Here is a 23081-nt window from a genome sequence, read left to right as displayed (position 1 = left end):
GGCGTGAGGGACTGATAATAAAGAGGCCAAAAAATTAAACAAAACATTACAAGACTGCCCCCTTTGGTGCACAAAAATTATAGCTACTTCCAAAGTTCTGAAAACTGAATAGAAAGTCTTTAAAGAGTAAAAAAACCAAAACCCTGTAAACCCACCCCAATATGTAAGATTTCCAACAACTGAAAAATAAGTAACTAGAAATGGCTGTTTTTGACCAAATCTACTGCTTCCTTACAGGGCAGTAAATGATTAATTGACAAATGGTTTCTATGGCAAAGGTTCTTGGGTCCAAGAGAAGAGAGGACCCTAAGAGCTGGGGTTCCTCTAACCACACGGATGGATCTTTCTCATGATGAATGTAGAGCCTGGAGAAAAATGAACATTCAAACAGACAGGAGAGTAGAAGGCATTCTCCATGAGGGATGTATGCAAAGGCTGGAGCAAAACTTGTTAAGAACTGATAATGATAAAGTTTTATTGTATGACACTATCATACTATGAGATTTTGTAAAATTAATTATATGTATATTGTTTATGTGGGACAGGTTCTTGATTTTTCATTCATTCTCTGAACTACTTTCAGCTAAAAATCCCTTGGATAATCTAATTCATCTTCTGCTTGCTGTTACATTGGGAAAAAATTTTAAATCATTTTAATTCCTAGACAGAAAAGCAAAGCAATGCTTTTATTATTATTATTTTTTATGAAACTGAGTCACCCTGGCACCCAGGCTGGAGTGCAGTGGCACAATCTTGGCTCACTACAATCTCTGCCTCCCAGTTTCAAGCGAGTTTCCTGCCTCAGCCTCTTGAGCAGAGTAGCTGGGACTACAGGCGCACACCACCACACCCAGCTAATTTTTGTATTTTTTTAGTAGAGATGGGGTTTTGCCATGTTGACCTGGGTGGTCTTGAACTCTCAACCTGAGGTGATCTACCCACTTGGCCTCCCAAAGTGCTGGGATTACAGGCACACACTACTGCACCCAGCCTGAAGCAATGCTTTTATATGAACTATTTCAAGTTAGTCATGTGTAGCAGAAGTGAATGTGTAAATATAATGAGACTGTAAACACAGATACTACAAAGATCAGTCTTCAGCAGGAAGTAGATCAGGGACAGTTCTCCCTGTGATAGAAATGAGAAAATGGCAGGAGTGGAGGAATGACTTTCCCAAGGGCAGAAGACTCAAAAGCATTAACCTGGCAGTATTAGCCACCAGCCTCTGAAAATCTCTTTGAACTTTTAGCCCTGTTGGTCAGAACCACCTCCACTCCTAACAGACCCTCATTCTGGTCTTGAACCTGACATGTTTCCTGTACAAACACAAACAAGCCAACACTTGCCTCGCTGCCTGTAGCATCCCGGAAACCATGCTTTGGATTCAGGTTGGCAAGAATATTGTCCTTCCATTTGAATCCTCTCTTTGATGGGCTTAATGACCTCTTGGTAAAAATTTCTCTGTCTTCTGAAGTCCCAGGAGACAACAGCAGTGTCTGCAGAGGAGTTGCCCTGTTTCCCAGGACAGCGTTGTTTGAGACAGAACCATGTGCTGGTGTTAAATCGCCAAGACTGGTGGATAATTGTTGCTCTCCATTGACGAATAAAGCAGGGTCACTATTAAAATGGGCTGTGGCATACAGATCTGTGGAGGAAACAGGCTGAGAGATGAACCCGCCCTTTGACTCCTTCATGTCTCACTTCTTTCTACCCATACCTGGCCTGTACTCCAAGGGTCATAATAACCACTCCCTAGCATACACCATCAACTCTCTGACAAAACTCCAACTCTGATGGCTGGGCGTGGTGGCTAACATCTGTAATCCCGGCACTTTGGGAGGTTGAGGTGACCAGCCTCAAGATGGTGAAACCCCACCTCTACTAGGCCAGCCTGGCCAAGATGGTGAAACCCTGCCTCTACTAAAAATACAAAAATTAGCTGGGTGTGGTGGCAGGCACATGTAATCTCAGCTACTCCGGAGGCTCAGGCAGAGAATCGCTTGGGAGGTGGGGTTGCAGTGAGCAAAGACAGCACCACTGCACTCCAGCCTGGGCAACAGAGCAAGACTTCATCTCAAAGAAAACCCCAACAAAACCCAAACCTCCAACTCTGGTTAAATCCAATTGTCCACATGTTCCAAGCCTACATCAGAGCAGGGGAACATAGCCAGAGAAGAAAACGTGTCTGTTCTGACCTTTCTCACTTTAAATTCATGACCACTATTGTAACTGCACTCTTGTTTGGAGGTTCTAGCAGGGGAGCGCAGCTACTTGTATACCCTTGACCAAAGACCGGTCCTCCTCTATCGGGGATGGTCGTCCTCTTCAACTGAGCATGCAGCTTCGGGAGGGACACACATGGAGCGGTGAGGGAGGAAGGGGACACCCGCCTAGCCAGCCAGAGCAGCTGAATCAACCCTGGCGATCAATGGGGTGACAGATGTCGTAGCCAGATCGCCCTCATATCCTGTAACTGCACCCTTAATGGTGCCTAGTTCTTCTAATTTTTTTTTTTGAGAGGGAGTCTTGTTCTGTTGCCCAGGCTGGAGTGTAGTGGTACAATCTCAGCTCACTGCAACCTTTGCCTCCTGGGTTCAAGATATTCTCCTGCCCTAGCCTCCCAAGGAGCTGGGTCTATAGGCATGCACCACCACGCCCAGCTAATTTTTGTATTTTTAGTAGAGATGGGTTTTCACCATGTCAGCCAGGCTGGTCTTGAACTCCTGGCCTCAAGTGACCCACTGGCCTCGGTCTCCCAAAGTGCTAGGATTACAGGCATGAGCCACAGTGCCCAGTCTTTCCTAATAGACTCTGGCCAATTTACTCTTCTATTCTCTGAGACAAATATTTCACATCTCTCTTCAAACTTCCAACACTTCTTTTCCCTCCTCACTCCCAGATCCCAACCTCCTTTATTTCACTGAGAGGCAATCAAAGAAAACATCTAAGTGATTTACACCATCAAATCTTCCAACTCACCTATATTTGTATTAATAAATTCTCTGCCTGTCTTCTTCTTCTTACAATAGATGAATTATCTGTACTTTTATCTAAAGCCAGACTCTCCACTGGTGGACTGGATTCCATTTTCTTATAAAGGTCACTTTTCTCCCTGGCATCATCAGTTTTTCCTCTACTAGATCATTTCTACCAGGATCTCCTTGACCCCATCCCCTCTCCAGCTACGGTTCCATTTCTCTGCTTCCATTTACTACAGAACTCCTTGCAGGGGTTGATATGGGTTGGCTGTGGCCCCATCCAAATCTCATCTTGAATTATAGCTCCTGTAATTCCCACATGACATGGGAAGGACCTGGTGTGAGGTAACTGAATCATGGGTGTGGGTCTTTCCCATGCTGTTCTTGTGACAGTAAGTCTCACAAGATCTGATGGTTTATAAAGGGGAGTTCCCCTATACAAGCTGTCTTGCCTGCTGTCATGTAAGATGTAACTTTGCTCCTCGTATGCCTTCCACCATGGTTGTGAGGCCTCCCTAGCCATGTGGAACTGTGAGTCAATTAAACCTCTTTCCTTTATAAATTACCCCGTCTTGGGTATGTCTTTATTAGCAGTGTGAGAACAGACTAAGGGTGTCTGTATTCAGTAACTCTACTGTCTTGCTTCCAATATTTTCTTTTTGGAGATGAAGTCTAGCTCTGTTGCCCAAGCTGGAGTACAGTGGCATGATCTTAGCTCACTGCAACCTCTGCCTCCTGGGTTCAAGCGATTCTCCTGCCTCAGCCTCCCAAGTAGCTGGGACCACAGGCTTGTGCCACCATGCCTGGCACATTTTTGTATTTTTAGTAGAGATGGGGTTTCACTATGTTGGCCAGGCTGGTCTCGAACTCCTGACCTCATGATTCACCCACCTCAGCCTCCCAAAGTGTTGGGATTATAGGCATGAGCCACCACACCTGGACCAATTTTTTCTTAACTTCACCTCAGTGAGGCTTTCATTCTCATGCATCTCCTTCATTGGCAAATACCATAATCACTTCTCAGTCCCAGGCTCCCTCCCTCCTGATCAGAAGCAGCATTTGACCAAGCACTGATCACTCCCTCTTTCTTGAAACACATTCTTCACTTGGCTTCTAGGATATCACTTCCTCTTGGCTTTTTCCCCTGTATCTTACTGGTTGCTATTTTCTCACTCCCCATGATGGTTTCTCTTTATGTACTTCTAATTGTTGGAGGGCTCAGGACCAGTCCTCAGATCTCTTTTCTATCTATATTCACTCCTTTGGTGAGATTTCATCCAGTCTCACAGTTTTACTGCCACCTCATACACTTATAATCTCCAAATTTATATTTCCAGCCATACCTTCTTCCCTAAACTCTGAACTAGTATGTCCAATTACCAAATTGGCATCTATGGAAAGTTTTAATAAGGTACCTGAAACTTAACATGTCTAAAACCCAACTCTTGATATTTATCTCAAAATCTGTACCTCCCATTCTTTTCCATCTTAGTAAATGAAAGCTCCATTTTTCCATTATTCAGACTAAAAACCATGGAATCATCATTGACCCTTTTTCTCCCACACTTCATTCTGGATCCATCAGCAAACTATTGGGTGTCCTCTTCAGAATATATTCAGAATCTGACTACTTCTGACTACCTCCACTGCTATCCGTCTAACCCAAGCCATCATCATCTGTTATGTCAATTCCAATCTCTTACAGCATTTAAAAGAAAATTTCTGCCCCTGCTCCCCATAGTCTATTCTCAACCCAACATCCACAGTAATTCTTTTTTTTTTTTTTCAAGACAGTGTCTTGCTCTGTCACCCAGGCTGAAGTGTAGTGGTGTGATCTTGGCTCACTGCAACCTCTGCCTCCTGGATTCAAGTGATTCTCCTGCCTCAGCCTCCTGAGTAGCTGGGATTACAGGCATGCACCACCAGATCCACCTAATTTTTGTATTTTTAGTAGAGACAGGGTTTCACTATGTTGGCCAGGCTGGTCTCGAGCTCCTGACCACATGATCCACCTGCCTTGGCCTCCCAAAATGCTGGGATTACAGGCATGAGACACTGCACCTGGCCAACAGTAGTAATTCTTAAGTGAGATCACGTCACTCCCTTGCTGTAAACCCTCCAACTACTTCTGATCTCACCCAGAATAAAAGTGTGGCATCTTTCTTAGTTCATCTACACACTCTACTTACTTTACTGCAACTACACTGGCTTCCCTGAGGTTCCTTGAATATGACAAGTATGTTCCAGCCTCAGGACCTTTGCATTTATTCCCACTGTCTAGAAAGTTCTCCTCCCAGACCCATATGGCTTACACTCCCACTTCATTAAGTCTCTACTTTTATGGTGCCTCATCAGAGAAGCTTTCTTGAGCATTCTAGCTAAAGCATCCCCTCCTCCTTACCACTCTCTATGCCCTTATATAATTTTTTCCCTAGCACTTACCATAACCTGACATATATTTACATGTTAAAATGTTTGTCATGTGTCTTACCCCATGAGAATGTAAACTCCATGAAAGTAGGGGCTGTCTTTTTATTATGATAAGATATACATAGAACTTTACTTTGTTTGCTATTTTATTTGCAGAGCTACAACAGCGTCTGGGACACTGCAGATATTCAATGAGTTTGGTTGAATAAATAAATAACAGAAAAGTGATCTCTATCACTAACTCTGAAACTAACTTCTTCTGTTTTTGTTATTGTTTTCAAGACAGACTTGCTTTGTCACTCAGGCTGGAGTGAAGTGGCCCAATCACTGAAACCTCTGCCTCCCGGGTTTAAGCAATTCTCCTGTCTCAGCCTCTGGAGTAGCTGGGATTACAGGCACATACCACCACGCCTGGCTAATTTTTTTTTTTTTTGGTAGAGATGGGGTTTCACCATGTTTGCCAGGCTGATCTTAAACTCCTGACCTTGTGATCTGCCCATCTTGGCCTCCCAAAGTGCTGGGATTGCAGGCGTGAGCCACTGCACCCAGCCTGAAACTAACTTTTTCTGAAAGTAACTCAGGATAGAAGTGACTGTGAGTAAAGACTAGATGTCCTGAGATGCGACTTAACTAAAATAGCAAGAAGCTGTGATGCTCACTTTGCTACAAATTTTCCCTATTATACACATCATGTTAAACTCATACCCTACAGATTTCTGGGGGTTCCGAGAACCACTGGTGACCTTGAAATACAACTTAAGAAATGCTAATGCAATTCCAGAAGGGTTAATTCCAAAATTTTCAGTTATACCTTCTATCTTCATGCCTATGAAGAAGACCTGTAAACTGACAAGAAGCTGTTACCTGAACTAAGCTTCAAAAGCCTCCCAGCGCTGGAGTCAGGGTTTGACAGAGAATTCAATAAGTCTCCACAGTAGTGCGAAGTGGTGGCCTTTATGTCATTTGAAGGCTTTATGCTATACTCTTGATAGTTCTTGCTTCTCTGAGGTCTTTTACCAAGACTTCCATGCAGGGACAGAGTTTGAGAGTAACGACTGTCATAATTTTCCAGACCAACATCTGAAGGTAACTGACAGGGATGGATCTGGCTAGAATCACCCACATCCAGGCGTTTACTCAATGAGGCATCATGAGTAAGATGAAAAGTATCAGGTTTTGGTATCAATTCCTTTTCTGGAAAAGAACCTGAAGACTTACTGTCCAAAAAAGATAGTCGGTACCCTTCTCTAGTCATCTTCTCTGGGGATCGGACTGTGGACTGAAGAGGCAAGTAGTGTCTGAACTCTAATCTCCACCAAGGGAAAGAAACAAAACATGGTAAGAATTCTTTGTAGCCCAGCTGGGAGTACCTCTGTTCGCTGAATATACTCTCTGTCTGCCAGAAACATTTCTCAGGAAGTGGTTTATAATTCTGATCAATGGCACATAAAGTGAGGAAAGGAACACCACCAATAATACGTGGGACTTTTGTGTAAACAGGAAAGAATCTATAACATTCTGGAGACAAATTTCTTTTCTTTATTTTTTTTTTTGAGACAGAGTCTCACTCTGTTGCCCAGGCTGGAGTGCAGTGGCACAATCTCAGCTCACTGCAACGTCTGCTTCCCAGGTTCAAGCAATTCTCGTGTCTCAGCCCCCTGAGCAACTGGGATTACAGGCACGTGCCACCATGCCCAGCTAATTTTTGTATTTTTAGTGGAGATGGGTTTTGCCATGTTGGCCAGGCTCATTTCCAACTCCTAACCTCAGGAGATCCACCTACCTCGGCTTCCCAAAGTGCTGGGATTATAGGCATGTGATACCATGCCCACCTAATTTTTGTATTTTTTGTAGAGATGGGGTTTCACCATGTTGGCCAGGCTGGTCTTGAACTCCTGACCTCAGGTGATCCACCTGCCTCAGCCTCCCAAAGTGCTGGGATTACAGATGTGAGCCACTGTGCCTGGCCAAAACCAATTTTTTTTTCCATTAGCCAGGTGTGGTGGTAGTCCTAACTACTTGGGAGGCTGAGCTGGGAGGACTGCTTGAACCCGGAAGTTTGAGGTTATAATGAGCTATGATTGTGCCACTGTACTGTATAGCCTGGACAACAGATTGAGACCCTGTCTCAAAAAAAAAAAAAGTGGGGAGTGAGAGAGAGAATGAACTACTAACCTAAAAATCTATACCCCCCCAAAAAAATACCTTTCAAGAATGATGGTGAAATAGAGGCATTATCACACAAAGAAAAGCTGAAAGAGCTCATCACTAATAGACCTACACTAAAGTATGTACTACTATAAGGCAAGGGAAAATGATATCAGACGGGAAGTCTGGGAAGAAAAAGGAAGGGAGCAAACAGTGGTAAATAAATGGATAGATTTAAATAAACATTAACTGTATAAAAAATAATGTCTTAAGTCTTTAAAAATGTAGAGAATTTTAAAAAATCAATAATAATAACATATAAGTCTTCCAAAAGATGATTATAGTAAAAAAAAAAAAAAGAAAAGAAAAAAAATCATAAGTCAGGAAAGAGTAAATGGAATAAAGTACTCTAAGGTTTTTGAATTATCCAAAAGAAGACTCAAGGTATTAACATTTAAAAATTATGTAAGTTAAGGACACATATTATCATTTGGGGAATAATGCTGAAAGCATAGAAAAAGGACATAACTTATAAACTAGTAGAAACAAATGGATGAATAAAAAATAATATAAAAGAAGACAAGAAAAGTAAGAAAAAGAATAGTTGGCCAATGCAAAAAAAATCAAGAACAAAGGAGGTCAGAATATTCACTCTTTAAGCAGAAAGGTCCCACAGGTTACTAGTCATCCAGGACAGTCTTTCATGAAAGCAGAAATTAATTGGCTAAATAGGGCCCCCATATTGAGACATCTTCATCTCCCAAATCCCATCATATCCAGACTTCTCTGATTAGTGTGGGGGGAAAAATACTCAGTGAGCAAAATATTTACCATCTTCCTGGTGATTGTCACTTGGCATCTCCCTTCTTGCCACTTCCTGTGTCTAAAAAAAGTTAGAAAGTTTAGGTAGAAGGAAGTCCATGTGTGTTTAAATGTGAGCTTATTAGACCAGGGGTTCAGAATAGTTTCCTATTAATGGGAAAGACTATCCTTGCAAGCTAGGGAAACAGACCTTTAAGCAAAAGTCCAGTTTAAGTCTATTTTAAAACAGTCACAATACAAGGAGATTCCAGAGTTGCTTGAATATCCTTAGGAGGTAAAGGACATAGCAAACAATGACTGTATTTTCTCTGCTTTAGATAGCTCAGCATAGAAGTTAAACAATGGCTACTTTCCAACTGCTTTTTCTGTTTAAAGGACTCTCAGACTTATTTTACTGGCTGGTAAAGCTATGAACCACAGTAGCTATAGGGGTTTTAATAGGCTGAAAATTAATCTGAAGCATAACTAGGCAAGGATTAAAGCAAAACGGAAAGCCATCTAGGGTTTGCTTTTAAAAAAATTATCTTAGAAGTATTAAGTATCTTTTTGGTAGTCATGGAGAGAAAGAAATCCCACTTCCTTATTACTTAAACTAAAAACATATAGCAAGCTATTTAATTTCCTTTTTTTCTCACTTTAAGAAGTAATTTCAGAGAAGTTTTTTGTTTGCTTTTTTATCTATGAAGTGTTATGTAACTGGAGATTGCAATACTCTTTGTCTCCATTTCCTTAAGTCAATATGGTTTTAAAAATGGTAACTGAGATCATTTCTAAGTCACTCAGGTAGAATCTCCAAAAACAAAGAAACTGATTAAATGCTTATCTTTTTTAAAAGATGAAGTTGGGCCGGCACGGCGGCTCAAGCCTGTAATCCCAGCACTTTGGGAGGCCAAGACGGATGGATTACGAGGATGGTGAAACCCCGTCTCTACTAAAAATACAAAAAATTAGCTGGGCATGGTGGCGCGTGCCTGTAATCCTAGCTACTCAGGAGGCAGAGGCAGGAGAATTGCCTGAACCCAGGAGGCGGAGGTTGCGGTGAGCCGAGATCGCGCCATTGCACTCCAGCCTGGGTAACAAGAGCGAAACTCCGTCTCAAAAAACACAAAACAACAACAAAAAAAGATGAAGTTATTATATATTCAAACTGAACAGTACTAACTTTACTAATTCAATCTTCATTATCCAAATTATGGATTAATCAGAGCCTTTGCTGCTTTTCTTTCTCTTCCTGGCTATTTCCTACAATTTTATTGCTCATAAATGTATCAAAGAAAGGGCACAGAAAGGGAGAAGGTGAATATAAAGTAGTCAGTTCTGCTCCTTGTATCATATTCGCTCACACGAACAAGTCTTATATAATGGTTGCAAACCTTCTCACCAATATTTTCACTAAAAACTTATTTTTCACTCCTCCCCCATCTTTCATGATCTCTATCTTCCCATTGCCCACAACTTCCATGCCATCTCTACCCCTTAAACTTTGCTTTTTTTGTTATACTGCAGAGGCAGCTTTGAGAAAGCCATCCCTGCAATGTAAGACTCAATATTAAAAGGTAGAGGTAGAAAATGTAAGAAGCAAGGCAACAGGAGACGGAGATTTTGGATAGAAAGGAGAAAATTTAAAACCAGTCAAAAACTGTAACAGTGGCATTCTTGTTTGAGGACCGAAATGCCTGTCATAGATATGCTAAAGTTATACATATAAATATATGATATTAGATAACAGGTTAGTGGGAGAGAGGGAAATGGGAGATTGAAATTAATGGAGAAGGTACTCTGCATTCTGTCCTACCCTTTCCTTTAAAAGGGTCTAAAGTGCCTTCATCCAACAAGTCCTCTGAAACCTTCATAAATAATTGAGAGCCCATTGAATTATCAGTATTAATCATTGACTAGTCAACATATCCACAGGAGAGTGAATACATTACCTGGGTCCCCAGTGGGAAGGTGTCTAATTTCTGATCAGGGGTAACATTGTCCTGGGTTGCAGAAGTACTTAAGGAATCCTTTATTTCCCGGTTAGGGTAGGGAATAAAAAGTCCTTTGTTTGAGTCTGTGTTAAAAGAAAAGGCATACAATGAAGCACTGACCAGACTTCAAAGGCAGCATGTCTAATGGAAAGGTACTAGAAGGAAAGTCACAAGATTGAGTGCTAGTTCTGGTACCACCACTTGGAGACCACGTGAACTTGGGCAAATCACTTTAGCTCTCTACATCTCTTACTTCATTTGGAAAAATGAAGAGATGATAAAATCTAAACTGCCTATCTCTTAGGGTTGAGCCAGGTTAAAAAAAATGGATATGAAATGGCTTCATAAATTATGAAGTGCTCAACAGAAACTGAGTGGAAGGCAAATATTTCACACATTTCCTAAGCGAATAAATAATTAACATTGATACCAATTCAATAATCTCCAACTAAAGAGGGAGATGCTGGGAGTAGACTCCTGGCATTCCACATCTCCAGGATACTAATAAGCAGTCAGCACTGATTGACTATTTCAAACCAGCCTTTTTCTGCTTTGTTTTCTCTCTTTTGCAAAAAGAGAGAAACTAGTCAGGACCTATTTCATGGAGAAGAATGCTAAAGCCTTAGGTGTCCCAATATATTTTTTACATGTTATTTTATTTTATTCCTCTCTAATGCTATTAGAGAGGTTCTTGTTTTATTGGTTATGACACAGAGAATGTGGAAATATCATTCCCTGTTATTTATAAAATCCTTGTAAAATTATTGATCAACTTAGTGATGGGGCTGGAAATATTCACCATGAGCTTAAATATATTTATTAGTAGTACTTTAGGATCTCTACATAAATTCAAATTTATGGGTGGGCCTGTAATCCCAGGACTTTAGGAAGCTGAGGTGGGTGCATCATGAAGTCAGGAATTTGAGACCAACCTGGCCAACATGGTGAAACCCTGTCTCTACTAAAAATATAAAAATTAGCCAGGCATGGTGGCCTGCACCTGTAATCCCAGCTACTCAGGAGGCTGAGACAGGAAAATTGCTTGAACCCAGGAGCTGGAGGTTGCAGTGAGCCAAGATCGCGCCACTGCACTCCAGCCTGGGCAACAGAGCAATTCTGTCTCTGGAAAAGTAGGAGAAAAAAATTAGAACACTCTGTATATTACTTTGAATAATATTTGTTTTCTATATCTTTATTTTTACATTAAAAACAATTTTTAAAAAATAGAGACATGGTCTCCCTATGTTACCCATGTGGGTCTAAAACCCCTAGGCTCAAGCGATCTGCTAGCCTCGGCGCTGAAAGTGTCAGGCATGAACCACCATGCCTGGCAAGATTTATTTTCTAATGAAAGAAAAATAATTTTTAAAAAGTAAAGGAAATAGTGTTCCATTTTCATTTAAAAAATCCTGTTAGGGCCAGGCACTGTGGCTCACACCTGTAATCCCAGCACTTTAGGAGGCCGAGGTGGGTGGATCACCTGAGGTCAGGAGTTTGAGAGCACCCTGGCCAACATGGTGAAACCCCATCTCTACTAAAAATACAAAAATTAGCTGGGCATGGTGGTGGATGCCTGTAATCCCAGCTACTTGAGAGTCTGAGGCAGGAGAATTGCTTGAACCCAGGAGGCAGATGTTGCAGTGAGCTGAGATCACACCACTGCACTCCAGCCTGGGTGACAGAGCGAGACTCCATCTCTGAAAGAAGAAAATCCCATTAGTAGTTTGCAGTTCACCTTTCAAATTTTGATGTTAGTTTAATACATATATTCACAAAAAGGTGACAAATAAATTTTAATGTTTCTTCCTGCTTTATAATTTTACTTTTTTATTTTTTTTGAGAGAGTCTCGCTCTGTTGCCCAGGCTGGAGTACAGTAGCGTGATCTCGGGTCACTGCAACCTCTGGGATTCTTCTGCTTCAGCCTCCTGAGCAGCTGGGACTACAGGCATGCCACCACCGTGGCTGGCTAATTTTTTGTGTTTTTAGTAGAGATGAGGTCACCATGTTAGCCAGGATGGTCTCGATTTCCTGACGTGATCTGCCCACCTTGGTCTCCCAAAGTGCTGGGATCACAGGCATGAGCCACTGTACCCAGTCTCAAATTGCTAATCACCAATAAAAACAACACGATCCCTGACTTTTAAAATACTAATATGTAATCACTATTGCAGATATGATAATTATTAAAGGAAATTAGTGAGGTGATTTTTTTTCTTATCATGCACAAACTGTGTGTACTCTTAGTAACCTTGTGTTCTCTCCCCCTTTAAACAATAGTTGTGTCTTTTATTCAGAAATTCTATCCTTCTGAAGTTTGAACTATATAGCAAAACACTGCAGGTGAAAATACTTCATGTTTTGTATACAGGCTTTCTTTTCATATTCTCCAGGACTTAATCTGTAGGACTTAATCTGCGCTTCCTTGTCTGCATTTATTTTACCATTGCCCTCCTAGGACAGGTCCTCATTACCTCCCGCTTATCTCTCAAAATCACACATTTAAGCCTGCCTCACCTCTAAGAAATACTTAATTATTACCTATTTTCAAGAGAAGAAAATGAGCATAATTAGTAAAGAGGCCCTTTGCAACTTGGCCTTATCTTCAGCCACAAGCTGAGTCAATTTCGGATCTGTCTCACCTGTCTTTGCTGCTGCTTTTCCCTCTACATTGAATGCATTTTTCCCTCAACTATGCCTGCCGAATTCTATTTGAATGCCCAACTGAAGTGTTTCCTCTCTTGTGCAGCCTTTTCCCAGGCTTGCAATAAGTACTAACTGCAACCGCCTTTCCTTGAACATCCCTCTGTATCTTTGCCACAATGGAGCTCTTGTCTCACTGTGAAGCCTACTTGTGACTTAATTCGCTGTAATAAATACTCTCCAGAGTATGTGAAGATGTGACACTATTTTAATCATTTCCTTGTCTGCTTAATCCCTAACACAGGATTTGCCCAGTAGATACACACTTCTTTGCTGGATTGCTCTCATTTCCACTGGCACAGATTGCTAACTGCCCTACTCCCATATTCATTATTCTCCTCTTAGAACTTTCCCCATGACAGCCCTAGATTGTCGACATCTAGGTTTCTATATGAGAGAGAAATGAACTATCTTAAGTGACTATTTTGAGAAGCCTTTGGTATTCCAAGCTAATTTTTATTCAGCCAAAACTCCATTATGGCTAAAGCAAAAGATGACATGGATCAACATGTTGAAATAGGATGGATTTCAATGAGTTATAAAGAAGATCTTGACACATCTGCGAGACACAGGAATGAGCCACTGAGGTTGGCTGTGGTGAATTTTTCCTTGTTATTTTAGAATAAGATCAGTATATTTTAGGTAGGACTCTATTTAAAGGTAAAGAGAACTGGCTAAAGGAGTGAATTAGGTCCTTTTCAACTAGTACCTAAAGGATAAATGTAAATTATTCTTATTTAGGTATTAATTGTTCTCCAGAATCGACCTTCTACCCAACATAAACCTTCCAACCAAACCACACCGACACATGGCTTTCTTCACAACTTACCATGCTCCTTACCACTTCCTCACAGTAATTCACACCAACCTCACCAACCAGTACGTGCTGCTCCTCTTTTCAGGCCATCCCACTGCTCTCCAGCCTGTAAGGTCTAATGGCTTTGTTTCCCTATCTGCCACAAAATCTTTCTCCATTGCCCCACCACACACTGGGCTTCTATAGCATGTCACCAGGCACATCAGTGTTTCTCAAGTTCAATGTTCTAATAAACTCTGAGAATAGGAGTCCAGTTTGAGAAACTACAATTTAAGAAACTCAACTCAGTATATAAAGACATCTTTAAAAGATTATATTGGAACAATTTGGCAGTTTCTTACAAAGCTCAACATACTGTTATATTATCCAGCAATCATGTTCTTTGGTAATTACCCAAATGAGTTGAAAACTTATGCCCACACAAAAACCTGCACAAGGTTGTTTATAACAGCTCTAGTCATAATTGCCAAAACTTGGAAGCAACCAAGATGTCTTTCAGTGGGTGAGTAGATAAATAAACTGTGGTACATCCAGACAAGAAAATATTATTTAGCACTAAGAAGAAATGTGCTGTCAAGCCATGAAAAGGCATGGAAGAAACTTAAGTACATATTGCTAAGTGAAAGAAGACAATCTGAAAGGCCACATACTGAATTAGTTCAACTACATGACATTCTGGAAAAGGCAATACTATGGAGACAGTAAAAATATCAGTGGTTGCCAGGGATCACAGAGGATGAAGGAATGGATAGGCGAGCACAGAGAATTCATAGGGCAGTGAAGCTATTTTTATATGATACTACAATGGTAGATATGTGTCATTATACATTCATCAAACCCATAGAATGTACCACCATGAGTGAAACCTAATGTAAACTATGGACTTCAGTGTTTCAGTACAGGTTTACCTGATTGTAACAAATGTACCACTTTGGGCAGGATGTTCATAGTAGGGGAGGCTGTACATGTGTGCTAGTAGGATATATGGGAACTCTATTGTCTGTTCAACTCTGCTTTGAGTCTAAAACTGTACTAAAAAATAAAGTATGTTTTAAAAATCAGATTATTGGCCAGATGCAGTGGCTTACATCTGTAATCCCAGCACTTTGGGAGGCTCAGGTAGGTGGATCACTTGATGTCAGGAGTTCCAGACAAGCCTGGCTAACATGGTAAAACCCCATCTCTACTAAAAACACAAAAATTAGCTGGGCCTGGCGGTGCTCACCTATAATCCCAGGTACTCGGGAGGCTGAGGCATGACAATTGCTTGAACCTGGGAAGCGGAGGTTACAATAAGCCGAGATGGCACCACTGCACTCCAGCCTGAGCAACTGAGTGAGACTCTGTCTCATTAAAAAAAAAAAAAAAAAAAAAGTTTCGGCCGGGCGTGGTGGCTCGTGCCTGTAATCCCAGCACTTTGGGAAGCCAAGGTGGGTGGATCACCTGAGGTCAGGAATTTGAGACCAGCCTGGCCACCAAGGTGGAACCCCATTTCTACTACAAATACAAAAATTAGCTGGATGTGGTGGCGCACATCTGTAATCCCAACTGCTCGGGAGGCTGAGGCATGAGAATTGCTTGAACCTGGGAGGCGGAGGTTGTAGTGAGCCGAGATCGCACCATTGCACTCCAGCCTGGGCACAGAGCAAGACTCCATCTCAAAAAAATAAAACAAAAAAAAAAAAGTTTCATTAAAATGGATGGGCTTTGGGTAGGATTTGAGTAAAGCATTACAAGCAGAGAGACAGCATTAGTTTAGGTACAGAGGAGGGAGAAAGGAAAGACTATTTGGGGAGGAAGGAGTGGTATGATTGAGTATTGGACATTGTAGCTAATAAACAGAAGATAAGATTTCAGTTTAGGCTGAAGAGACAAATTACAGATAGAGCTTAGGGGAATCTTATATGACAAATAGAGGAATTTAGGCTTAATTTAGTAGGGGAGTGGGAGCCAGAGAAGTTTTTGAGCAGGCAAGCATAATGAATTATCACAGCTGTATTTTAAAATAATTAATCTGGCAGCAAAGTTCAAAATGAATTGAAGGAAGAAGAGACTGGGAAGCAGTATCATGTAATGGTTAAGACGACTTTGATGACAGATGGACCAGAGTTTGACTCCCAGCTCTGCCACCTAGGGAAGTGGAGGTGTAGTGAGCCGAGATCCCGCCACTGCACTAAGGCCTGGGTGACAGAGTGAGACCCTGTCTCAGGAAAAAAAAAAAAAAAAAAAAAGGAAAGGAAGGCTCGTCAATTTGGATCATAGTATAGGGCAGGAACATTCAGCTCAGAGGAGTAGCAGCATCAAATCCCAACATCATTATGGATGAGGGTGATGTGAAAGTGTGGTAACACTGATGAAACCCTAAGAGTTGTTTAGATCTGGGGAAGAGGGGCTCATTTGTTCGTTCGTTTTGGGGGTTATTTTGGACATGTTTAGAAAGTTAAACAGTGTTGATTCCAAGTATATATTACTAGTTGGTCAACAGAAATATGAGTCTGGTGCAGAGAGAGACTGGTGCCAGTTGTCAAAGCTAGACCAATATATTTAAGATATGAGGAAGTAATATAAAATAAATAAAAATAAATAAAACAGGCTGGGCACAGTGGCTCACACCTATAATCCTAGCACTCTGGGAGGCTGAGGAGGGCAAATAGCTTGAGCTCAGGAGTTCAAGATCAGCCTGGGCAACATGACAAAATCCCCTCTCTACAAAAAAAATACAAAACGTAGCTGGGCATGGTGGCACACATCTGTAGTCCCACCTACTCGGGAGGTTGAAGTGGGAGGATGGCTTGAGCCCAGGAGGCAGAGGTTGCAGTGAGCTGAGATTGCACCACTGTACTCTGGCCTGGGCAACAGAATGAGATCTGCCTCAAAAAATAGAATAAAATAAAAAATTGATGTATTTATAAATAAAGCTGTAAAATACATGAGATCAATAGGGGCAAAGAGTAGAGCAAAAATAGGAGAGCCTGAAGATATAGCCTAGGCATGCCTATTTTGGGGATATGGGAAGAGAGAGAGGAACCTTTCAAAGAGTCAAAGATGATGTGATTAGGAGACTAAGAGGAAGATCCAAGATAGTGGAGGTTCATTGCCCATTTGAAATGATTGGTGGGAAAACACCACTGTGAACAACTGCGCTAGTGGGAGATGTTCTCCAGAAAGTTTTCTTCTAGCCTGTGGCATGGCCATTAACATGGCATAACCCCTTTGATCATATTGGATTACCAACAGTGCTTACTGGCAACACTCTCCAGGGAATCCAGCGCAAACACAATTTTTGGTGAAAAACAAAGCTCCTTAACGTTTCAAAGCAGCAAAATAAATTTTATATTAAAAAAAATCCAGGGAACAGCTGGAGCTTCTAAGAACCTTTAGAAATGGGCCCTCTAGCAAAACAGTTTGTTCTTAGAAGAGACAGTGCACTTTCAGACTTTTTAAATGTGTTAATGAAGTAATAAGGCATAAATGAAGTCTAATTCAGCTCATACAAAAAGATGCAATCAAATTATGCCTCAGTGTATTTTTCTCTGACTGGAAATGGATATATAAATGCCTGTACCTAGAAAAAAAGACTAGGCTGTATAACAAAGGCTGTATACCAAGGAACCTGTGTACAAAAGGATTCTTTTTAGGGGATGGGCTTATAAATGACTAAACTGTTGTTTTTCATGCTTTTCAGTCTTTTCCAAAATTATTACAATAAAATTGTGTCAATTTTAAAATATAAAAAATGCTATTTAAAATGAAATAAAGTAATCCATACTTCCAATATTTATATGTACTGGGATATCCAAGAAATGAACATTAAAATCACACCTGATTATGTCTTTTTATTTGTTTTTTGAGACAGAGTCTCACTCTGTCAACCATGCTGGAGTGCAGTGGCATGATCTTGGCTCACTGCAACCTCCATTTCCCAGAATCAGTCAAGTCCTGTGCCTCAGCTACCCAAGTAGCTGGGATTACAAGTGTGTGCCACCATGCCTGGCTACTTTTTATATTTTTAGTAGAGAGGGGGTTTTGCCATGTTGGCCAGGAAGGTCTTGAATTCCTGGGCTCAAATGATCCACTCATCTCAGCCTCCCAAAGTGCTGGGATTACAGGTGTGAGCCACTGTGCTTGGCCCGTGTCTTATTTTTTCACAAAATACGGTAAAAATGATTTGTCAATAAATGATAAGAAATCAGGAAAATAAAATATACATTATAAACTGAAAATCCTTAATGTCTAAACTATAGTGTAGAGTCAATCTACTAAAGTTATTGCTGGGCTTTTAGGAATTGATTTTCAGAGTTAGTGTATAGTTCACTAGATCTTTCCAAGGGAAGAAGCACTGAGACCAAAGAACATTTTCTCAAGTAAAAGGTCATTTGATTTATCTGACAGTGCCAAGCTAATCCACAAGGATTCACTGGATGCAAATTCTCTGGTGGAAAGCTTTCTTCCAGCCTGTGGCATGACCATTAAAGTGGCATAACCACTTTGTTATTTATTTATTTATTTATTTATTTATTTTTGAGATGGAGTTTTGCTCTTGTTGCCCAGACTGGACTGTAATGGTGCAATTTCAGTTCCCTGCAACCTCTACTTCCTGGGTTCAAGTGATTCTCATGCCTAAGCCTCCCAAGTAGCTGGGATTACAGGCATGCACCACCAAGCGTGGCTAATTTTGTATTTTTAGTAGAGAGATGGGGTTTCTCCACGTTGGTCAGACTGGTCTCAGCTGCCAATTTCAGGTGATCTGCCCACCTTGGCCTCCCAAAGTGCTGGGATTACAGGCATGAGCCACCACACCCAGCCTGGCATAACCTCTTTAATCATACTGGCTTATCAATTGTATTTACAGGAGTATACTAAACATTCCCCAGGAATATATCCCAAACACAAGAGATTCCACAGCTGCAAAGGTTCTTGGGTGGGCAGCCCAGGAAGCCCAGGGTATAAGCTGCATGTATGCAAATGAGTTGACAGTCTCTGACTAATGAAATCAATGACTGACGTAATGTAATTTTCTGGGTATACTAATGATGTAAAGTGAAGTTAATGACATTGAACTTTCCAAGTATAGCTTGTGCTTTGATGGGCTCTGGGTTAGATGTGCTGTGTAAGGTCCTTCTGGCAGTGAGAGGACAGAAGAAAAACACAGCCAGTAAACCTGTGCATGCTTCAAATCTGTTCTTTCTCGACTATGTGTCTTCATCTTATATTGGCTATGACAGCTGAGATAACTGATGTTTTAATCATATTATAATCACAGAGAGAAAACTTACCCATTTCAATCCTGCTGTCAACATAAGCACTGACTTTTGATGCAGAGCATTCATCTGTTACACAGTTTTTCATTGTCTTCTCCCTAGAGCTGCCCACATAAAATAATTTATTTAAAATTAAAAAAAAAAGGCTTCTGAGATCACCAGCAAATGCTGTTTGGAAAACAGTTTATGGTGTTAAGATTTTTTTTTTTTTGAAACGGAGTCTTCCTCTGTTGCCCAGGCTGGAGTGCAGTGATGCAATCTCGGCTCACTGAAACCTCTGCCTCCCGGGTTCAAGCGATTCTCCTGTCTCAGCCCCCCAGTAGCTGGGATTGCAGGCACGTACCACCACACCCAGCTAATTTTTTGTAATTTTAGTAGAGATGAAGTTTCACCATGTTGACCAGGCCGGTCTCAAACTCTTGACCTCATGATCTGCCCACCTTGGCCTCGTAAAGTGCTGGGATTACAGGCGTGAGCCACCGCACCCAGCCCAGATTTTTCTCAATTGCTCTAGAATATATTAATTTAATTATGTTTCAGGTGGGTGCAGTGGCTCATACCTGTAATCCTAGAACTTTGGGAGGTCAAGGCGGGCAGATCATGAGGTCAGGAGTTTGAGACCAGCCTGGCCAACATGGCGAAACTAAAAATTTTAGCCTCTACTAAAAACACAAATACAAAAAAATACAAGATACAACCCCCCCCCAAAACAAATACAATTTTAATCTCTACTAAAAATACAAAAATTAGCCAGGCGCGGTGGCATGCACCTGTAGTCCCAGCTACTCGGGAGGCTGAGGCAGGAGAATTGCTTGAACCTGGGAGGTGGAGATGGCAGTGAGCCAAGATTGCACCACTGTACTCCAGCCTGGATGACAGAGCGAGACTCCATCTCAGGAGAAAGAAAAAAAATTATCTTTCACAAATAATTCCGTTAAAGCCATACTTTGTTTTTTAGAAAAGTAATATTTATACTGGGAAATATGAGAGGACACTACATAGTTCAGCTTGTAAAGTGTGAAAGCCAGAAGATTTAAAACTTAGATACTCTGTTTTCTTGATACAAACAGATATAAATTGAGGGAGTAGAATAGTTTCTTTTGAATTAAAATACTCATAGTTAGGACACAGAAGGGAAGGTTCTGTTAGCAAAAATTACAGAGGAGACAACTATAGCCATTAGTTAGAAAAACAGCCAAGAAAGGCAGGTAGGTACTTCGGGTAGTACAGTAAGTACACGAAGCCTAGACTCCATGTACCAGATGCTTTACAATCACCATTTCATGTAATCATAAAAGGTCTCTTACTGGTTATTATCTCCATTTATAGTCCCTTACTGGGACTCAGAAAGGTTTACAAAAAAAACTTCACCCAAAGTTAGAGAACTTATAAGATATTAATAGTAATACAGGGTACTTGAGTAACATTTTGCTTCCAGTTCTACAATATTTTTATGGTAACTAAACAGATAAATGATGGGATTAATTATTTGCCATATTAGAAAGTTTATTCTGTTATACGTTAATATCTGTATTTTTGTAGTAAATAATACCTGATACATTTAAAATAGGAATTAATCCATAAAATATATAACACAGGCCAGGTGCAGTGGCTCACGCCTGTAATCCCAGCATTTTGGGAGGCCAAGGCAGGCAGATCACAAGGTCAAGAGATCGAGACCATCCTGGCCAACATGGTGAAACCCTGTCTTTACTAAAAAATACAAAAATTAGCTGGGCGTGCTGGCGCGTGCCTGTAGTCCCAGCTTCTTGGGAGGCTGAGGCAGGAGAATTGCTTGAACCCGGGAGGCAGAGGTTGCAGTGAGCCAGGATCACGCCACTGCACTCCAGCCTGGTGCCTGGTGACAGAGCAAGACTCTGCGCCTCCCCCTCCAAAAAAATATATATATACACACACATATATATGTATATATATATATATATATAAAACAATGTTTTAGAAGCATTCAATTTTTGTCTAAAGAGTGAATATTCTATGCAAAGTAACCTCGATAAATCTGATTTTAAAAAATAGGAAACTAAGAATGTTCACTGAAGGCTACACTATAAAATATATAATGGATCAGAGCAGAGACAGCAAAGTCACTGGAAAAGGAAAGGATCTCAGACCAACAGGCATTGACTTCATTCATTCACATTCATCACATTATTTCTTAGCAACATCTGTATTCCAGACATGGTTCTAGCAACTAGGAATACTGTAATAAGCAAGACCAACAGATCCTTGTTTTCACAGAGTTTATGTTCTAGTAGTAGAAGTAAAAGCAATAAACAAATAAGTCTTACTCGTGAGAAGAATATAAGAATAATGTTGTAGGGACATGTTCATGATATCTCATTAAATTAAAAATGGGAAGCTAGGCAGTAGTGTGCACCTATAATCCCAGCTACACAGGAGGCTAGGCAGGAGAATCACTTGAACCCAGGAGGTGGAGGTTGCAGTGCGCCAAGATTGTGCCACTGCACTCCAGCCTGGGTGACAGAGTGAGACTCCGTCTCAAAAAAAAAAAAAAAAAAAGATATTTACCAGAATATAATGTTTCTTTCTGAATGGTAGGATTATGAATTACTTGTTTTATCTCTTGTGTTTTTTTCTGTACTTTCCAAATTCTCAACAATAAGCATGTATTACCTTTGTCATCAGAAAAAATATTAATAGATACATCTATATGTGACTATAGTACAAGGATATCTGGAAGGATGTATACCAAACATTACTAATGGTGAACTCTCAATTGCAGGATATGAAGTAATTTTGACTTTTTTCAGTGTACTTTTCTGTATTATTAAATTGTAATGGACTGCTATCTATTTTTTTTAAATAATAAAGCTACTTTTTAAAAAGTATAGGTTTGAGGATAGAAGACAATGTTTCCCTTTGATAGGATTTTAGTAACGAAAAATGGACAAAGCGCCGGGGGCGTGGTGGTTCACGCCTATAATCCTAGCAATTTGGGAGGCCGAGGCGGGTGGATCACCAGGTCAAGAGATCGAGACCATCCTGGTCAAAATGGTGAAATCCCATCTCTACAAAAAAAAAAAAAAATGGACAAAGCTACCATTCAGAAATTTGAGAGCCTCAAGGTTTGTTCACTTTTTGCTTTGAAGAGAAATGCTTCTCTTCCCTTCCTTTAACAAATTTATCTCTAACAATCTTGCCCATGATAATGTAATCCTATTTCAATAGGAAAAGATCACAAACTGATTGATAACTCTACCTAGAAAGAGTTGGTTAGCATTTATGGGGATAAGTAATCTCATAGTATCCTACCTGTGAGCAACAATATTAGAGAATTTACAATTACACCCAAAGCAGACCTAATAGTTTAGGAAAACAAGAATGTACCCACTGAGGGCCAGATGACCATCCCAGATAAATCTCAGTTTGCAGAATAGATACTTTTATTCCTGATCTGAGGATTCTTGTAATTTGTGGGAAATTTCTGCTGGAAAACGAAGAAAGCTAAGCAGGAATTCACTATGTCCTATATCCAGAACCAAACTTAAAAATCTTGTAAAGAATCTTCTTACCTTTTTTCCACCTCTAAAAGAAAATTTCCAGTGTTGCCCAACTGACTAAAATGTAGCTTGGCAGCTTTTCTCTCACCTTCACGTACGGCTCGGTCATCTGGAGGCAAAAACCATGGTGTGAGCATGTTTCTTTTTTTGGTGCAACCATAACTAGTAGTTAATCAGAAAACCATATTCACAGAGGAAAAATTAAGACCAGTCTCATCTTGACAGCGTTAAAGACAGGTCACAAAATAATGCTATTATGTTGTCACTGGAGCAGGCAGTAACTCAGGGAGACTACAGGGAGCCATAGCAACCACTCCCTCACAGTTGCAGCAACTCAGGAAAGCAGAGCTTGCAGCAGCAAACAATTCAAATACCTAAAGTTAGGGCTGAAAGTCATACCATTGCAAGAGTT

General features: G+C 40.7%; 1 protein-coding gene across 8 annotated transcripts in view; it reads right to left on the bottom strand.

Annotated features, from left to right (window-relative positions):
• The window catches only part of LRRC36 (leucine rich repeat containing 36), a 49070-nt gene that overhangs the window by 11458 nt on the left and 14531 nt on the right, over positions 1 to 23081 (bottom strand). For 6 of the 8 annotated variants that reach the window (XR_013530085.1, XM_078357421.1, XM_002761170.6 and 3 more), the window contains 6 exons: positions 22682 to 22778; positions 19146 to 19234; positions 10310 to 10434; positions 8388 to 8439; positions 6273 to 6713; positions 1347 to 1645 (listed from right to left, as the gene is read on the bottom strand). Coding sequence is in view for 7 of the 8 variants with exons in the window: in XM_078357421.1 (XP_078213547.1) it covers positions 1347 to 1645; positions 6273 to 6713; positions 8388 to 8439; positions 10310 to 10434; positions 19146 to 19234; positions 22682 to 22778 (1103 nt within the window). In the remaining variant the exon portion in view is untranslated. The remainder of the gene's footprint in view (positions 1 to 1346; positions 1646 to 6272; positions 6714 to 8387; positions 8440 to 10309; positions 10435 to 19145; positions 19235 to 22681; positions 22779 to 23081) is intronic. The other 2 variants (XM_008986052.5, XM_008986053.5) reach the window with 2 other exon arrangements.

Source organism: Callithrix jacchus, chromosome 20 (genome assembly GCF_049354715.1).
Source record: "Callithrix jacchus isolate 240 chromosome 20, calJac240_pri, whole genome shotgun sequence".
NCBI lineage: Eukaryota > Metazoa > Chordata > Mammalia > Primates > Cebidae > Callithrix > Callithrix jacchus.
This window is presented reverse-complemented; position numbering and strand designations above follow the sequence as displayed.